This window comes from Lynx rufus, unplaced genomic scaffold (genome assembly GCF_022079265.1).
Source record: "Lynx rufus isolate CCGP_SWC_20201006 ecotype Redwood Valley unplaced genomic scaffold, mLynRuf1.p SCAF_9, whole genome shotgun sequence".
NCBI lineage: Eukaryota > Metazoa > Chordata > Mammalia > Carnivora > Felidae > Lynx > Lynx rufus.
In genome coordinates, this window is record NW_025814897.1 from 45,948,465 (window position 1) to 45,967,779 (window position 19,315).

The 19,315-nt window shown below is 36.1% G+C and overlaps 1 protein-coding gene across 1 annotated transcript in view; it reads right to left on the reverse strand.

Annotated features, from left to right (window-relative positions):
• Nucleotides 1-19,315, reverse strand: part of TMEM135 (transmembrane protein 135) — a 267,526-nt gene that overhangs the window by 216,155 nt on the left and 32,056 nt on the right. The window contains exon 4 of the mRNA XM_047071520.1: nt 7,038-7,071. Within this exon, the coding sequence (XP_046927476.1) occupies nt 7,038-7,071 (34 nt within the window). The remainder of the gene's footprint in view (nt 1-7,037; nt 7,072-19,315) is intronic.

Below are 19,315 nucleotides of genomic sequence, written 5' to 3' on the forward strand. Positions count from 1 at the left end.
AGCACATGATCTAAAAATTCACCTCCTTAAATTTTATTCACACACACCCAGAAAAATTCACAAAACAGTCATGTACAAAGATGTTCATTACCACATGGTGATGCTGAATTGGAAGCAATTTGTATATCCATTGCTGGAAGAATGAACAAATAAAATGTAGTGGATGAAACAGTCTAAAATTAGACAGTGGTGACAGATGCACAATTTTGTGAATATACTAAAAACCAATGGATTGTAAACTTTAAAGGGGTAAATTTTATGATATATGATTTCTACCTTAAAATAACTATTATAGACCATACATGAGGATGAATATTCTGGCACTTTATACAGCAGTTAGAAGCAATGCATTGGAAGTACATAACACACACAGGTCTTGAAAATATGTTGTGAAGTTCAAAGTAAATACTTACAACAATAAGGAAATATCTCAAAAACACAGTTTTAAATTATCCAGTAAAAGAAAACAAGAGTCTCTAACAATTCCCCTTTTTTAATTTTTTTAAGTTGATTTATTTTTGAAAGAGAGAGTGAGCAGGGGAGGGGCAGAGAAAGAAGGCGGCAGAGGATCCAAAGTGGGCTTTGTGCTGACAACAGATAGCCCGATGTGGGGCTCAAACTCATGAACCATGAGATCATGACCTGAGCCGAAGATGCTTAACCAACTGAGCCACCCAAGCATCCCAATAATTTCCCTTTTCATGCTCACAGTCTCTAGGAGAATTCCTCTCTATTCTGTCTTTCTGACCAAGAAAGCCATGGCAAACGTAAGGAACCTATTATCCTCAAATAACAAAGTATCTCATCCTTCTACTAATGAAGGTAAGAGCTCAACATTGTCTATTGTTATACTGGGTACCAGCAATACATTCCTCAATTTGACTGAGTCAGAGTTAAGAACCTAAAAAGCAGTATCACCACTAATTCTGGTACTTCTAAGAAGGCTTCCAAAAACGGATCTACAAGTTCAGGAACTCAACCGAGGACAGATCCACTTACTCCTCTGTTTATTTCCTGTGGGAAAACAAGGTCATTTGGTTGGCTTAAAGGACTTAAGACTTAGGGGTATTGAAAGGGGTGAAATAAGAATAGAGATCATTCTCTCTCATTTTTGCCATTTTAAGTAGTATCTGCTCCCAGTCGACTTTCATTCAATAATTATTTATTGAGCATATACTATATGCTAAGCAGTATTTTTAGGTACTAGAGATATGTCAGGGAGCAAGCAAGAGTCCCTTGCCCTTAAGCAGCTTACACACAGTGAGGGAAAAAAGACAACAAACAAATAAAAAATTCAGTACTTATAAATGCCATGAAAAAAGATAGGATTACCAGTTAGAGAGTAGAGAGGTGAGGGGAAGTTGTTTAACTATGATAGTAAGAAAGAGCTCTCTCAGAAGGTGACAATGGGCCAACTACACAAGGAGGAGATGCTAGCCAAGAAATCTAGGGAAACAGATTTCCAAGCACAAAGAAAAGCAAATGCTAAGGCTGTAAAAGTGTTCAAGAGACAGAAAGTGTTAAAGTGTTCAACAGACAGAAAGAAAGCAAGTGCAAAGAATGAGAAGAAAAAGTAGATGAAGTCAGAGCCTTGTAAGCCACAGTAAGGCATTTAGATTTCATTTGGTGTACAGTGGAAGGGAAGGTTTTTCTGAGTTTTAAGCAGAAGACTGACATGCTGTAATTTGTATTTCCAGTGACTCTGACTGCTTATGTGGAAGACAGACTACATTCAGGAAGACAAGGGTGGGAAGATGTAAATCAGTTATTAGGCTATTAAGGTAGCTCAGGCAAGAGATTTAGGGCTCAAACTATGGTTAGAACCATAGAGGTGGCAAGTCACTATAACCCCCAGAATATATTTTAGAAGTAGAATAAGATTTCCTAATGGACTGAACTAAGAGTATAAAGAGAAGAAAAGAGTTAAGACTCCTAAGTTTCTGGCCTTAGCAGCTAGATGGACAGTAGATGTCATATGCTGCAGAGGGAAGACCTGGGGGAGTAACTGGAAAAAGGTGTTTAGAATTGTTTTTGTGAATCTAATACTTTCCGTTTATTTCTTTCAAGTTCATCTGTCAAATTTCTCCAACTAATTTATAATCCATTTTGTATTTCTTTCGTATCCTCATGTGCCTAGCACAGTACTGACATATAATAAATACCTGCTGAATCTAATTTCACTGAAGTGGTCTTACAAGAAAACATATGAATCAACATTTTCAAACCTTATGTTTGAAAAATCAAAGACAGATGTTTTATTCAAAGACACTGTGTGTGTTTAAAATTAAAAAGCAAATGCTAGAAGCAGGCCTACTAGATATATTTTCCAGTTTTAAAATGCACCCCTTGTTGAATGCATAGTGGCATAAATGAAACTGCAGAGAAAAGTTTTATAAAGGGTCTATACAGAGAGGTTTTTTTCAAGTTTTTTTTTTTTTTTTAACATTTATTCATTTTTTTGAGAGTGAGAGAGACAGAGCATGAGCAGGGGAGGGGCAGAGAGAGAGGGAGACACAGAATCCAAAGCAGGCTCCAGGCTCCAAGCTGTCAGCACAGAGCCCAACATGGGGCTTGAACTCACGAACTGTAAGATCATGCATGACATGAGCCGAAGTCGGATACTTAACCGACTGAGCCACCCTGGCACCCTAGAGAGATTTTTAAATGTCCTAAATTATAATTAAACTAAAAAATAAATGAACTTCACCTAACACCGCATTTTAAATAACTGTTAGCAGTATATGATGAATTTTGAAAGCCTGGGATCCTGTCATTGTCACAACCAACACAATAAAGGGAAATCATATCAATGCAAACTTTTATGTGTACTCTTAAATTATACTGTGGCAAAGTTGAATCCTGGCAGCTGGTGTTTGTGTGGGTAACTGGTTCTAACATATTAGTCCCAACAAAACATTTCCATAATTTTATAGCCATATCTTGGGCAGAAGCAAGAGAAAACATTTAATTCTTTATTTCATACTTGTCTATACCTTTCGTACATTTTTTCCTTTAACAACTAATCCTCTATGAATTCTAAAAATCTAAAAAACTATACTATTTTAAAAATTGTACCCCTTTCCTTCCAAAATAAGCTAACAAACACATAACAAAACACACTTTCAGATGGATATGAATTCAACTGCCTTAAGTTTGTAATTATTGAAACTGCTAATCATTAAGGCTATAAACCACTGATCTAATAACAGAGACTTACCAGGGCTTACTTACAGATATCATGGGTAATAAAAGTAACTATAAGGAGACCAGAAAAAATCTTTTCATAATAACAAAAGCACTAATAGAGATGTCCTTTATTTAGAGTATATAGCTCTTCACCTGTTTCCTACAACACTAACAAAAACACAGTTAGCAAACTGTATCCTCACAATTGCATAGTACAAACACTATACTGTTTTCTGTTCTGAGACAACTGTCAATACTAAAAAACAGAAATGAGGTTTATTTCCATTGGTTTATGTATTTCTTTCCTCTTACATATTTCTTTCTTCTTAAGTAGAAGATCCCCCAGAAACAGAACTATATGGGGCAGAGAGAGAGAAAGAGAGAGAGAATCCCCAGCAGGCCCCGCATTGTCAGCACAGAACTTGCCATGGGGCTCAATCTCATGAACCACGAGATCATGACGTGAGCCAAAATCAAGAGTTAGACGTGACTGAGGCACCCAGGTGACCCAACCTTGTTTAATAGCTACAGTTTCACTCACAGTGTCTAACATGGTAGACACTGAATGTTTCTTATCTTTTTCTTTTTTTGTAAACCTTGACCCCAACTTAGCAATCCTTGGAAAGGGAAGGATTTTGTCTTATGGTCACCAATGACATGTTTCTAAGATGAAGCTGCCTCCAAGTCCCCTCCTTTCCTCAAGGTTCAAGTTCCATGTAATTCATAAAACTTTGTGATTGCCCTAGCCCAAAGCTAACTTCCTTTTCTAAAGTTCTAAGGACTTTATTATCTTTTCACATATTTGACATGAATGCACTATCTTGGCCTATCAATCACCTAGGTATTGATCCAGGTATACCTTGTACCCTCAACTAAATCAATTTCAAGGACAGAATGATAGGTTATATTTGTGTCCCAATACCTAGCAAAGTACCGTGCATGCAATAAATATTTACTAATAAAAATAAAGACAAGACAACAAATAAAGACAATATGAAGACAAATCTACATATTCTTCTATCTTGTACTCATTCAAAGGCATGTCAATGCCTTTGAAATTTTCTGATCAAAGTAACCAAGGAATGGGTAACTATCACAACCAAAACTAACAAGATGATATTATTATTAGCCAAATAGTTATTATTTCATTGTCTCCCAACATTTTGAGGGGGGCTATGTATATGTGTTTATGTATAAAACCAACCCACTGTAATGAAGATATAACAAGAAGTGAAAAGGTAGGAGTACACCCTCCAAAAAAAGATTACTTAATATCGTGAGCAATAAAAACTAGATAGCACAGAAACAAAAGATGTCACAAAACATATGTCCCTGATTGTTTAAAAAGGATATATAATATATACCCACTCAGGAGTGCAGCTGACATTTGAGATGGGATGTTCTTCATAATGCAGAACTGTCCCTTTACTGCAGGGTGTTTAGCATCCCTGGCTTCTTCATTAAATGCTTGCAACATCCCCCAGTCACTGCAACAACCATAACACCATCCACATTTCCAAATGTATTGGAAATCTATGCATCTATATTTGTGTACTTATGTATGTACATTGGAGGAGAAGGAAGGGAATAAAAAATAAATACTAAAATTACTACATGGTAAAATTACAGATGATTTTTTACTTTCTTTTTTATGCTTTTTGATACTTTCCAAATCAGAAATACATACCTAAATACAGTAAATAATTTTAAAATAAAACCTCCTAACGTTTAGAAATATTGCTCTTGATATTATACGCCAACAATTTCAACTTAGTCTAGGAAGCAACAATCAAATTATAGAACAAAGTTACTTCTTAAGGATAAATTCAGTCTCTGAAAATATTGAAATCTTTACCTATTCTGCACCAGCCACCCTCTTATTACAGAAATAGTTGTATAGTAACTGTATAAACAAAAGGCTCTATTTAGATAAAGAGAAGAATTAAACTTATTAGATTATCATTAGTACCAAGAATATATTATATACAAATTTACTTTCCTTTAAACATAGTCAAAATTGAGGCATTAAAAAAAAACTTGAGGTATAAAAAAGGGCTTTGGTCTGATTAAAATTTTGTGGTTAATGATAAAAAAATGTCCTTAATAAAGGATCAAAATTAACTTTTGATCCTTGTCGAAAGGAAAATTTCTTTAAATATCAATATAAATATCATAATTTTGATACTACTTTGGTTTTGGAAGATATTACTACTGGAGAAACTGAGTAGAATGAATACGAGATTTCTTACAGCTGCATATGAATCTCTGTATGATTCATTCAAATAAAAGGCTTATTCCCCAAAACTACAGTATTTAAAGACCAATCTCTAGCACTGATTATAACAACCAAAATCAAAGATCATCTCTCCAGAAATTAACAATCTAAATGAGGCAATACACACATACACACACACACCACACACCACACCACACCACACCAAAAAAAGTTTGTAAAATTTTACTTAGAATTTAAAGACAAGTATATAAATACAGATAGTATTTGGAGTGCCTGGATGGCTCAGTCGCTTAAGGGTCCGACTTCGGCTCAGATCATGATCTCACCATCAGTGAGTTCGAGCCCCACATCGGGCTCTGTGCTGACAGCTCGGAACCTGGAGCCTGCTTCAGATTCTGTGTCTCCCTCTCTCTCTGCCCCTCCCCTGCTTGCGTTCTGTCTGTCTCTATCTCTCTCTCTCAAAAATAAATAAACATTACAAAAAATTAAATACAGATAGCATTTGGGTATTAAAGTATACACACCATGTGGTAGTATAGAAAAGAAAAAAAACACATTAAAATTCAAACCCACCCTAGTATGCAGGGGAAGTATTTTTAAGTTTTTTAAAAAATAAGAAAGAAGAGCAGCACCCAGAATAATTTGGTGCTACTATTATGGTTCTCATAGCATACTATAATTTATATTCTAGTCCTTTTCAAACATTGTTATTTTTACTGTGACTCCTTCACTAGACAGCAAACTCCATTAAGTGTAAAGACTATCTCCATCCTGTCTACCAGCATATAGCACAGTAAGTGACATATGCTAAGTACAGAGCAAAAATTAACTATTACTAATTTATAATAAAAAATTTATAGCTGAAAAGAATTGATAAATATAACTCTGAATTATATTCCCTCATTAGAGAATTCAACAACCTATCTTCAGATAAATAAATAATTTTTTAGTTGAAGTTTTCAATGTTGACTACCAATTCTATTAAACAACTTTAGAAGATTTCAATATAAATACTTTCTAAATCATGAACTTGGCAATGAAAATTATATAATCTTGACTGTATATTTACCATAAAGAATAACAGACTAAACAACATTAATTTCATTCCTGTAGACTTACAGATTAAGAAGCCTAGCTAATTACGTCATTAAATATACTCAGACTTTAGAGATAGAACCAATGCTGTCCTGACGTCCAAGAATAATGACATCACAAAAGCTCATCTTTAAATCATTTTTCTATAAGAAATGGCAACAGAAGCAGAGTATGAAATTAAATCAAAGATACAGAGAAAGAGATACACAGAAATATATATCTTATCAAAGATGAAGATCTAAGCTTAAAGAAAAAAAACAGCCATGAAGGACACAGGACAGTGAATCACTTTCCTCCTGAAATAAATGAAATTAAGTCATGTATGACAGGAATAAACTGGGTGGCATCAAGGCTTTTTTAAACATTTAAGACTATGCTTTAAAACTGAGACAGAAAATATTCTGAAATTTAAGTAGCTTTCCTTCCCATTTTTTAAATGTAACTTGATTTTAAAAAGAGAAATGAAAAAGCACAATGAAACTTTAAAAGCAACAACAACGAAAAGAAAGGAATTACTTACCAAATTGGCCATATAAATAGTGAGCAGCCCTCTCCTGCAAATAATTTTAAAAAGATATAAAGTGAGATGAAGTATCAAATTAACTTAATCATGTTATCATTTTTTTAGAAATCAAAACGATGATCAGGCAGGAGTTGAGAAAAAGGTAGATTATACTGAACTAAGTTTTCTGTACCCTAACAATTGGATCTAAATAGATTCTATAAGTCATTCTGTTCAGTGGTCATTAAACATTCTATTTAGTGGTCATTAATTAAAATTATTTAAAATTACTATTGCCTTGTAATTAACAAGATTTACCATAGGGATCACTTCACAATATATACCAATATTGAATGATTACATGGTACATTTGAAAATAATATAATGTTAAGTGTCAATTATACCTCTAACTTAAAAAAATTACTATTTCTTGGGGCGCCTGGGTGGCGCAGTCGGTTAAGCGTCCGACTTCAGCCAGGTCACGATCTCGCGGTCTGTGAGTTCGAGCCCCGCGTCAGGCTCTGGGCTGATGGCTCAGAGCCTGGAGCCTGTTTCCGATTCTGTGTCTCCCTCTCTCTCTGCCCCTCCCCCGTTCATGCTCTGTCTCTCTCTGTCCCAAAAATAAATAAACGTTGAAAAAAAAAATTAAAAAAAAAAAATTACTATTTCCTTATATTAATAGAAAGTATAATTTGCTATTAGCCTATGTTTACTCTAGAGTTCTAAATTTAATAAAGAACCTTAAAGAATTCATCTTGCCAAGATGTCAAGGCCAAAACAACGCACATCGATTGCACAAAAATCAGGTCTTCTATCGGTTTCATACACAATGCAATTGTTCATTAGATGTTCTTACAAATCATACTAAATCACTTTGGTTTTAACTTCATTGTTAAGTGAGAAGTTAGGCACTAAGTGAACTTTCTAATGCCAAAGGACAAACAAAAAATTTCTATAAACTTTAACTTTCCAGAAATATTGCACATTTATCAAACTTGTTTAATGAGAATTAAGGTAGAAACTCAAAGATAGGGATAACGTTCCACCCTTAATCACTTCATTTAACTTATACTGCATGTAAGACCATGAATGAAGTAGATTCTATTCTTTAGGAAAGAAGTCTTTAACTAAACTAGCCCTGCATGAGATCCTATGGGGGACTCTGTGAGTGGAAAGCAGCAGAGACTACAAAGGACCAGAGACAACACCACAACTACTAAACCTACAGATAACACAATGACACAAAATCCCTATCTTTCAATAATCACTCTGAATGTAAATGGACTAAATGCCCCAATCAAAAGACACAGGGTATCAGAAGGGATTAAAAAAAAATCTATCTATATGCTGCCAATAAGAGACTCATTTTAGACCTGAGGACACCAGCAGATTGAAAGTGAGGGAATGGAGAACCATCTATTATGCTACTGGATGTCAAAAGAAAGCTGGAGTAGCCATACTTATATCAGACAAACTAGATTTTAAAACAGAGACTAACAAGAGATGAAGAAGAGCATTATAAAATAATGAAGGGGTCTATCAATCAAGAAGAGCTAACAATTGTAAATGTTTATGCCCCAATATGAGAGCTCCAAAACATATAAATCAATTAATACAGATATATTCAGAACTTTTCATCCAAAAGCAGTAGAATACACATTCTTCAAGTGCACATGGAACATTCTCCAAAACAGATCACACACTGGGTCACAAAACAGCCCTCAACAAATATTTGAGATCATACCATGCATGTTTTCAGATCACAACACAATGAAACTTGAAATCAACCACAAGAAAAAATTTGGAAAATCCTCAAATAACATGGAGGTTAAAAAACATCCTACTAGGGACGCCCCAAGTGGCTCAGTTGGTTAAGCATCTGACTTTGGCTCAGGTCACAATCTCATGGTTCATGGGTTCAAGCCCCACACCAGGCTCCTCACTGGCAATGCAGAGCCTGCTTGGGATTCTCTCTCTCTCTTCCTCTCTCTCTCTCTCTGCCCCTCCCCAACTCTCTCTCTCTCTCTCAAAATAAATAAACTTAAAAAAAAAAATCCTACTGGGGCACCTGAGTGGCTCAGTCAGTTAAGCAGCCGACTTCAGTTCAGGTCATGATCTCAGAGTTCGTGGGTTCAAGGCCTGCATCAGTCTTTGTGCTGACAGCTCAGAGCCTGGAGCCTGCTTCAGATTCTGTCTCCCCCTCTCTCTCTGCCCCTCCCCTCCTCATGCTCTGTCTCTGTCTCTCAAAAATAACTAAACATTAAAAAAAATATTTTTTTATATCCTACTAAATAATGAATGGGTCAACCAGGAAATTAAAGGAGAAATTAAAAAATATATGGAAGCATGATGAGAATGAAAACACAATAGTCCAAAATGCAGCAAAGGCAGTCCTAAGAGGAAAAAACATAGCAATCCAGGCCTATCTCAAGAAGCAAGAAAGGTCTCAAATACAGAACCTAACCTCACACCTAAAGGAACTAGAAAGAAGCAAAGAAAGCCCAAAACCAGCAGAAGAAGAAATAATAAAGATTAGGACAGAAATAAACAACATACAAGAAAAAAAAAAAAAAGGTAGAACAGATCAATCAATCTAAGAGCTGGTTTTTTGAAAGAATGAATAAAATTGATAACTCCCTAGCCAGACTTCTCAAAAAGAGCGAGGACCCAAATAGATAAAATCACGAATGAAAGACGAGAGACCACAACCAACACCACAGAAATAGAAACAATTATTAGAGAATACTATAAAAAAGTATATGCCAACAAACTGGACAATCTGGAAGAAATCCACATGCTACAAAAACTCAAAAGGGAAAAAATAGAAAATTTGAACAGACCCATAACCAGCAAAGAAATAGAATCAGTTATCAAAAATCTCCCAAAAAATAAGAATCCTGGGCCAGATGGCATCGCAGGGGAAGTCTACCAGACATTTAAAGCAGAATTAATACCTATTCTTCTCAAGCTGTTCCAAAAAACAGAAACGGAAGGAATGCTTCCAGACTCATTCTATGAAGCCAGCATCACATTGATTCCCAAACCAGACAGAGACCCCACTAAAAAGGAGAACTACAGGCCAATATTCCTGATGAGCATAGACGCAAAAATTCTCAACAAGATACTAGCAAATAGAATTCAACAGAATTATTCACCATGATCAAGTGGGATTCATTCCTGAGCTGTAGGGCTGGTTCAATATTCACAAATCAATCAACATGATACATCACATTAATAGAAGAAAGGATAAGAACCATATGATCCTGTCAATAGATGTAGAAAAAGCATTTGACAAAATACAGCATCCTTTCTTTAAGTTTTTTTTTTAACATTTCTATTTATTTTTGAGAGACAGAGACAGAGCACGAGCGGGGGAGGAGCAGAGAGAAAGGGAGACACAGAATCCGAAGCAGGCTCCAGGCTCCGAGCTGTCAACACAGAGCCTGACCCAAGGCTCGAACCCACAAACTGTGAGATCATGACCTGAGCTGAAGTCAGACGTTCAACCGACTGAGCCACCCAGGCAGCCCAACAGCATGCTTTCTTAATAAAAACCCTCAAGAAAGTCAGGATACGGGATGCCTGGATCGCTCAGTCAGTTAAGCGTCCGACTTTGGCTCAGGTCATGATCTCGCAGTCCGTTAGTTCGAGTCCCGCGTCGGGCTCTGTGTTGACAGCTCAGAGCCTGGAGCCTGTTTCAGATTCTGTGTCTCCCTCTCTCTGACCCTCCCCCATTCATGCTCTGTCTCTCTCTGTCTCAAAAATAAATAAAGGTTAAAAAAAATTAAAAAAAAAAAAGAAAGTCAGGATAGAAGGAACATACCTTCACATCAATAAAAGCCATACATGAAAGACCCACAGCTGATATCATCCTCAATGGGAAAAAACTGAGAGCTTTCCCACTGAGATCAGGAACACAACAGGGATGTCACTCTCACCACTGTTGTTTAACATAGTGTTAGAAGTCCTAGCCTCAGCAATCAGACTACAAAATGAAATCAAAGGCATCTAAACTGGCAAAGAAAAAGTCAAACTTTCACTCTTCACAGATGACATGATACTCTACATGGAAAACCCGAAACACTCCACCAAAAAACTGATAGAACTGATACATGAATACAACAAAGTCACAGGATATAAAATCTCTGTACAGAAATAGGTTGCATTTCTATACTCCAATAATGAAACAACAGAAAGGTATATCAAGAAATCGATCCCATTTACAATTGCACCAAGAACCATAAAATACCTAGGAATACACCTAACCAGGGGTAAAAGATGTGTACACTGAAAACTATAGAAAGCTCATGAAAAAAACTAAAGAAGACACAAAGAAATGGAAAAATATTCCATGTTCATGGATTGGAAGAACAAATATTGTTAAAATGTTGATACTACCCATAACAATCTACACATTCAATGTAATCCCAATCAAAATAGCACCAGCATTCTTCACAGAGTTAGAACAAACAATCCTAAAATCTCTATGGAACCACACAAGTCCCTGAATAGCTAAAGTAATGTTGAAAAAGAAAACGAAAGCTGGAGGCCTCATAATCCTGGACTTTAGCCTGTACTACAAAGCTGTAATCATCAAGAGAGTATGGTGTTGGCCTGAAAACAGACACACAGACCAATGGAATAGAATAGAGAACCCAGAAATGGAACTATTTATATATATGGCCAACTCATCTTGGACAAAGCAGGAAAGAGTATCCAATGGAAAAAAGAGTCTTTTTAACAAATGGTGCCGGGAGAACTGGACAGCAAAATGCAGAAGAATGAAACTGAACCACTTTCTTTCACCATACACAAGAATAAACTCAAAATGGATAAAAGACCTAAATGTGAGACAGGAAACCATCAAAATCCTACAGGGGAAAACAGGCAGCAACCTCTTTGACCTCAACCACAGCAACTTCTTACTTGACATATCTCCAAAAGCAAGGGAAATAAAAGCAAAAATGTACTGGATGTCATCAAGATAAAAAGCTTCTGCACTGCAAAGGAAACAACCAACAAAACTAAAAAGCAACCAGTGGAATGGGAGAAGATATTTGCAAATGACATATCAGATAAAGGATTAGTATCCAAAATCTATAAAGAACTTACTAAACACAACAACCAAAAAACAAATAATCCAGTGAAGAAATGGGCAGAGGACATAGACACTTTTCCAAAGAAGACATCCAGATGGTAAACAGACATATGGAAAGATACTCAACATTGCTCATCATCAGGAAAATACAAATCAAAACCACACTGAAATACCACCTCACACCGGTCAGAGTGGCTAAAATGAACAACTCAGGAGACAAAAGATGCTGGCGAGGATGTGGAGAAACAGGAACCCTCTTGCACTGTTGGTGGGAATGCAAACTAGTGCAGCCACTATGGAAAACAGTGTGGAGGTTCCTCAAAAAATTAAAAACAGAATTACCCTACAACCCAGCAACAGCACTATTGGGAATTTATCCAAAGGACATAGGAGTGCTGACTTGTAGGAGCACTTGGTACCCCAATGTTTACAGCAGCACTATCAACAATAGCCAAATTATGGGAAGAGCCCAAATGTCTATCAATTGATGAATGGATAAAGAAGATATGGTATATATATACAATGGAACACTACTTGACAATGAAAAAGTATGAAACCTTGTCATTTCCAACAACGTGGATGGAACTGGAGGGTATTATGCTAAGTGAAGTAAGTCAATCAGAGAAAGACAGATATCCTATGATTTTACTCATATGTGGAATTTGAGAAACTTAACAGAAGACCATAGGGGAAGGGAAGGAAAAAAAGTTACAGAGAGGAGGGCAAACCACAAGAGACTCTTTAAATACAGAGAACAAACTGAGGGTTGATGGGGGTGGGGATTGGGCGGGTGGAGGAGTTGGGTGATGGGTACTGAGGAGGGCACTTGTTGGGATGAGCACTGGGTGTTGTATGTAAGTGATGAATCACAAGAATCTATTCCTGAAGCCAAGACCACGCTATATGTTAGCTAACTTAACATACATACATACATACATACATACATATGGAAAGAAGTCTTTAATGTTTTAAGAGTTTAAGGACAGAGTTAAAATAAACTTTGGAAATTATAAAAATCTATTTGAGTTTCAATTATTAGCATTTTTCATACTGAAAAGAAAAAAACCTTTATAAATAAAACAAGTACCAATATCAAATGATTTTCACTTAAATTTCATGTCAGGTCTTAATATTAACATGTCAATGAAATCTTGAAGTCCAACCCAGTCATACACAATCTTGACTGTTCATTATTTAAAATGGCTTAAGGGGCGTCTGGGTGGCTCATTCGGTTAAGCGTCCGACTTCAGCTCAGGTCATGATCTCACTGTTCATGAGTTTGGGCCCCGTGTTGGACTCTGTGCTCACAGCTTGGAGCCTGGAGCCTGCTTCAGATTCTGTGTCACCCTCTCTCTCTCTGCCCCCTCCCCTGCTTGTACTCTGTCTCTCTCAAAAATAAACATTAAAAATAATTAATAAAATAAATAAAAAATAAAATGGCTTAAGAAGATTTCTATTATCACTAAAGCCACATGGAGGCAGTATGGTTTCACTTAACAACTGAAGTTTGAAAATCAGAATTTTATTTAACTTTAATTCTCTGGTATTCTGTAATTTAATTTTGTCATTAAAATGAGGGAACAAGAGGTGCCGGAGTGGCTCAGTAGGTTGAAAGTCTGACTTTGGCTCAGGTCATGATCTCGTGGTCAGTCCATGAGTTCAAGCCTCACATCGGGTTCTATGCTGACAGCTCAGAACCTGCTTGGGCTTGTGTGTCCCCTCTCTTTCTGCCCCTTCCCTGCTCGCACTGTCTCTCTCTCTGTCTCTCAAAATAAATATTAAAAAAAAAATTTTTTTTTAATGAGGGAACAAGACTAGTTACCTAACTTTAAACATAGAAATTATTTAACAAAAACATACATTTATCACCAATATAAACATAATGTGGGGTCTACTCGGGTTGAAAGGGGAAGGAGGTCTAGGCAAACCCACTAAACCAAACCCCACAGGCAATGACCCTGTTCAGCAGGTCCTAACACACCTCAGCAAAAACAACAGAATTCTACTGCTCCTCTAAAAAAGAATTTGAAAATCACTGCAAAGATGATCTAGAAGCTTCCTGGTAGCTCTCTTGTCTATGATTTCTACAAATGAATTGAAATTGTTCTTACTAATCTTTACCAATCTTATCAACTCCTACCAAATTCTAAATCAAAGATGTTCTTATTTTAAGTAAATTACATAAAGAAAAATTAGGGTAACCATCAACATCTAAGAGTCACACATACACAGAAAAGTTAAAACCTTTTCAAGTGATACCTATCTTCCCAAAGCCGGTTACATATAAAGAAAAAAACATTATACTTAATTACAAAACCAAAATAAAAGTATATCTCTGCAATTTCAGTAGTAGTACCCAATCATACATTTCCTTATGAAGTGAACTACCGTATTTGTTCCACTAATCTAATTCCATCTCTAAAATTCAAAAAATTATCTACCTGATAATATAACCGTTTATCTTTAACTAGCAGGCAAAGATTATCTTGTTTACCTTCACATTTTCACACACCCGCAAAAGTACCTGGCATATCTAATAGGCACTAAACAAATGGTTATGGAATTTCTAGACAAAGTGTTACTAAGAACCCAGCCTACTAGGAATATAGTAGAGACATAAAATATATTATAGAAACATAATCACAAAAGATATCCACTAGACAGGAGAAAAAAATAGTGATATCAATTTATTAGCAAGCAAAGATGTGATCAAGTAATTTACATTTGCATAAAATATAATAATCTGCAAGGTATAATAAATATTTGAAAGCAAATTTTATCCTCTTAGGAGTCTTACAAAGTGTAATATAGATACTATTATCCTTTCTCTGTCAGAAAATTTATGTGGTTTACTTAAAAATATAAAAGTAGCACAAAGACAAGTTGGAATTAGAAGTCAGCTTCATGTTCTTTCCAAAGCACTGCTTCTAAGGTAGAAAATCTGTCCATTACTAACTTACCTTTAAATTCTGTAACTCACTGACTTTAGAATGAATAAAACCCTGACACACACTTACTACTGGGAAAAAGCAGAGGATGTATTGTTATTAGATGAAATCCTATTCTGGTCTTAGGTTTCAATTTATTGTTCCCAAACAATGAGAAAGAGCATCTCCCTCCCAGCTTTATCTGAATTCCAACCCAGAACTAACAGCCTCAAGAATGAAAAGACAGTATCTCTGAAGGGCATGATATGCTGTATTAAAAGCAGACTCTTTTTGATAGGTTTCCCAGATGTGGTGTCTTCAACCTCAGTTCCAGTGTCAATTTGGTAGGTGAGAATATCACAATATTGATTTATTTTATCACTTCTCCAGGGATGCTGAGTATCACAAGAAACTGGTAAGTCTATTAAATGCCATTTTACTATTAAACATTTGACTATATCTAGCAAGATCTGAAGACAAACAGGTCACTTCCTTTTACTTGAGTAAATTCTCTCTAGAAACCAAGTTACCTATTAAAATACTACTACAACAGGGGCACCTGGGTGGCTCAGTCAGTTGGTTAAGCGTCTGACTTCGGGTTGGGTCATGAGCTCATGGTTTGTGAGTTCAAGCCCTGCATCGGGCTCTCTGCTGCCAGCACAGAGTCCACTTTGGATCCTCGGCCCCCAACTCTCTCTGTCCCTCCCTGCCACACACACACGCTCTTTCTCTCTCAAAAATAAAAAAATAAACATTTAAAAACAATAAAATAAAATCGTAATAATAAAATAATACTACAACAGTTATGGGGAAGGAAGAAGTGCCAATAAGAACAAAAGGTGACCTAGGCCTGAATAGGAAGAGCTAGGGCCTAGAAAAACAGTAACTTTTTAAATTTCCCAGGAGATTGTGACACTTTACTTCCATTCTTCTGTGAATCACTGGATTGACTGGAAGACAGGTGAAGCTCAGTGAACCACAAATAATTTTTTTTGATACAGGAAGGGGTGAATGTCTTCAACTTCTATGCAAAATTTAAGGAGGGGTGTGCACATCGAGGGGTACTGTCGAAAAAAGTGTTAAGAATCACTGTTTAAGAACTCTGTGTAATAAAAGTACCATTATTCCCGCAGGAAAACATTAAAATAATTAAACTTCCTTAACACCTCAGTAAATTAAAAGGTATCCTCACATTCTATTGAACTCCAAATTTTCTTATCTTTTAACAACATTATTGTGTCTAACTAGATGGACAATTGTCTTTTCTTTTTGTCTGGAAACCTTAATGTATATATTCTTTGGCTAACCTTCCAAAACTTTTTAAAAAATTTTTTTTACATTTATTTTTTTTTTTTTTGAGAGACAGAGACAGAGAGAGAGAGAGAGAGTGAGAGAGAGAGAGCGTGCACATGCACACAAGTGGGGGGGGGGCAGAGAGAAGGCAGGGAGACACAGAATCCGAAGCAAGCTCCAGGCTCTAAGCTGTCAGCACAGAGACCAACCCAGGGCTCAAACCCACAAATCCAGAGATCATGACCTGAGCCCAAGTCGCTCAACTGGCTGAGCAACCCAGGTGCCCCTAACTTTCTGAAACTTTTGAATGACACTGTAACACATTTCATAACTAAAGCTATTAGGGAGTACAGTAGGCAACGTATAACTTCCAGATTCTAAGTGTTTATATATATTCCTTCTCTCTCCCTCTCTCTCTCTCTCTCTCTCTCTCCCTATCTTTGTGTGTGTGTGTGTGTGTGTGTGTGTGTGTGTGTGTGTGCGCGCGCACGCGCACGCGCACGCGCACGCGCTACAAAAAACGGGAAATTATAGATGAGAGAAAAGCATAGTGAAAGTTGCTAACAATTGTAATGACTACTACGAGATGCTATTTAATGATCTCAGAAAGTCTTTCAAGATACAACATATTTTCATCTGTCACAATGTTTTAGAACAGTATAAAAGTACCGCCTTAAAGTACAGGAATGGAAAAAAAGAGCAAGAGTCTATGATCATATTCTGTTATATATGAGATAACATATCTCATATATCTCATATATTATCTCATATCTCATATCTCATATCTCATATATTATCTGCTGTTATACAGCAGATAATACAAAGTAAACTTTTCAGAAGACTGCAAGGTAATTTAATTTTCTTCCTGTGAAGATAACATGACACTTAAAGATGAAGATGCCAAGAATTTATAAACCAAATTCATGGTATTTTATTCACATATTATAGAGTTCATTCATTTTGGTCATATCTGCTTAGGAGTTTCATAACTACAACAGTGTAATCTAACAATGCAACACATGAGTAGGTTTAGAATAAATATGCAATTTTCAATATTTTAATCCATGTCATGTTTGAGCACCCTGCAGTTTTAACTTATCTAACCTAATACTAAATATCAAAGCAAATTCCATAGCAGTTCTACAAAACAAAATCCATCAGAGCAACTTTCTGAACCACAAACAAAACACTTCCTAGAAACAGAAAGAGAAGACTAGTTCTTAACAGCCCACCTAGGGATAAACTAGATGTTACCAATGCTTCCTGCTGAGTTACTATGATCACAGTTCTTTGTGGCACAAATTTTTTGAGCAACCCTGGAAACAACTTCAAAGTTTTCTCAGAATCCCACAGTGACACGATTAAGATTTAAGTAAACTGCCCTCTTAGGAGGTTTCAGGAACTAGCTGGCAAAGCATGCTTAATTCTGTAAAGGGAAGGGGAAGACTGGGAAAGACGGATGGATGGATGGATGGATGGATGGATGGATGGATGGATGGGTTGGAGAGGGAGAGAAGAAAAGTAGGAAGGAAAGAAAGTCAAACCAATATAGATGAAGACATACTTATGAAGAGAGACAGATCTTCACTTACATATCTGTATCGATGTATATCATCACACATATGTGTATGTGTACAACCATAGTGTATGCTCTTACCTCATTAAATGCTTCTCGAAAAACCGATTACACAATTGAGTACAAAAATGTATAATCTCAGAGTAAAGACTTCACTATTAACTAAAGTTTTGGAGATTTAAAAATTAGGGCTACCACTATAATTTGACACTTGTAATCCTCCATATTGTTATCTTCCACTCTATTACTGACTTTATTAAAAATATGAACCGTACACTCATCTCAATGGACAACTGACTACTTAAACACTGTCATTTACCAGCTTCTAACCTCAGATTTCTTTTTATTCTGGATTTTCACTCTAATCTCCCACAGCCCCAGTGACCACCTATAAGAAGAAAATTTCAAATTTTATTTATGACTACCATGCTTCTGAATTGAGACTCACACTTCAAGCTGCCTGCTGGCTATCTCCACCAACATATCACTGATTTTCTTCATGAATTAAGGGCATAATTATAAATTCTTTTTCCTTAAAGTAAAAACTGTAATATTAACACACTTCACTTTGGTAACTAGATGTACATAACTTCAACCTTTCTAGGTTACATATAATCTATTAAGGAGTCTTGATATTTAATGAAATCTTACTAAAATTTGTGGTAAATAAAAAACACTTTCTCAAAGCAAATAAGACCAGTAACTTTTACACAATTTTAGATAAACATAGACCAGACTCATTTAAAATAAGATATACTATAAAGAAACTTATAAAAAGATGGAGCAAAAAAAATGCTTTTCTATGTTTAAAGGTGAACCCCAAAAATTTTTTTTAAATCTGCTTTTTAAAAAATAAGTCACAGAGTGCCTGGGTAGCTCAGTTAGTTAAGTGATCAATTCTTGATTTGCACTCAAAGTCATGATCTTGTAGTTTGAGGAACAGAGCCCCACATCAGGCTCTCCACTGAAAGCATGAAGCCTGCTTGGGATTCTCTCTTCCTCTACCTCTCTGCTCCTCCCCCATTTTCTCCCCCTTTTTCTATCTCTCTCAAAAACAAGTAATAAACATTTTTTAAAAATAAAAAATATTAAAAATAGAACTACCCTACGACCCAGCAATTGCACTACTAGGTATTTATCCACGGGATACAGGTATGCTGTTTCAAAGGGGCACATGCACCCCAATGTGTATAGCAGCACTATCAACAATAGCTAAAGTATGGAAAGAGCCCAAATGTCCATCAATGGATGAATGGATAAAGAAGATATGGTATGTGTGTGTATATATATATATATATATACATACACACACACACACACACACACACACACACACAATGGAGTATAACTCGGCAATCAAAAAGAATGAAATCTTGCCATTTGCAACTACGTGGATGGAACT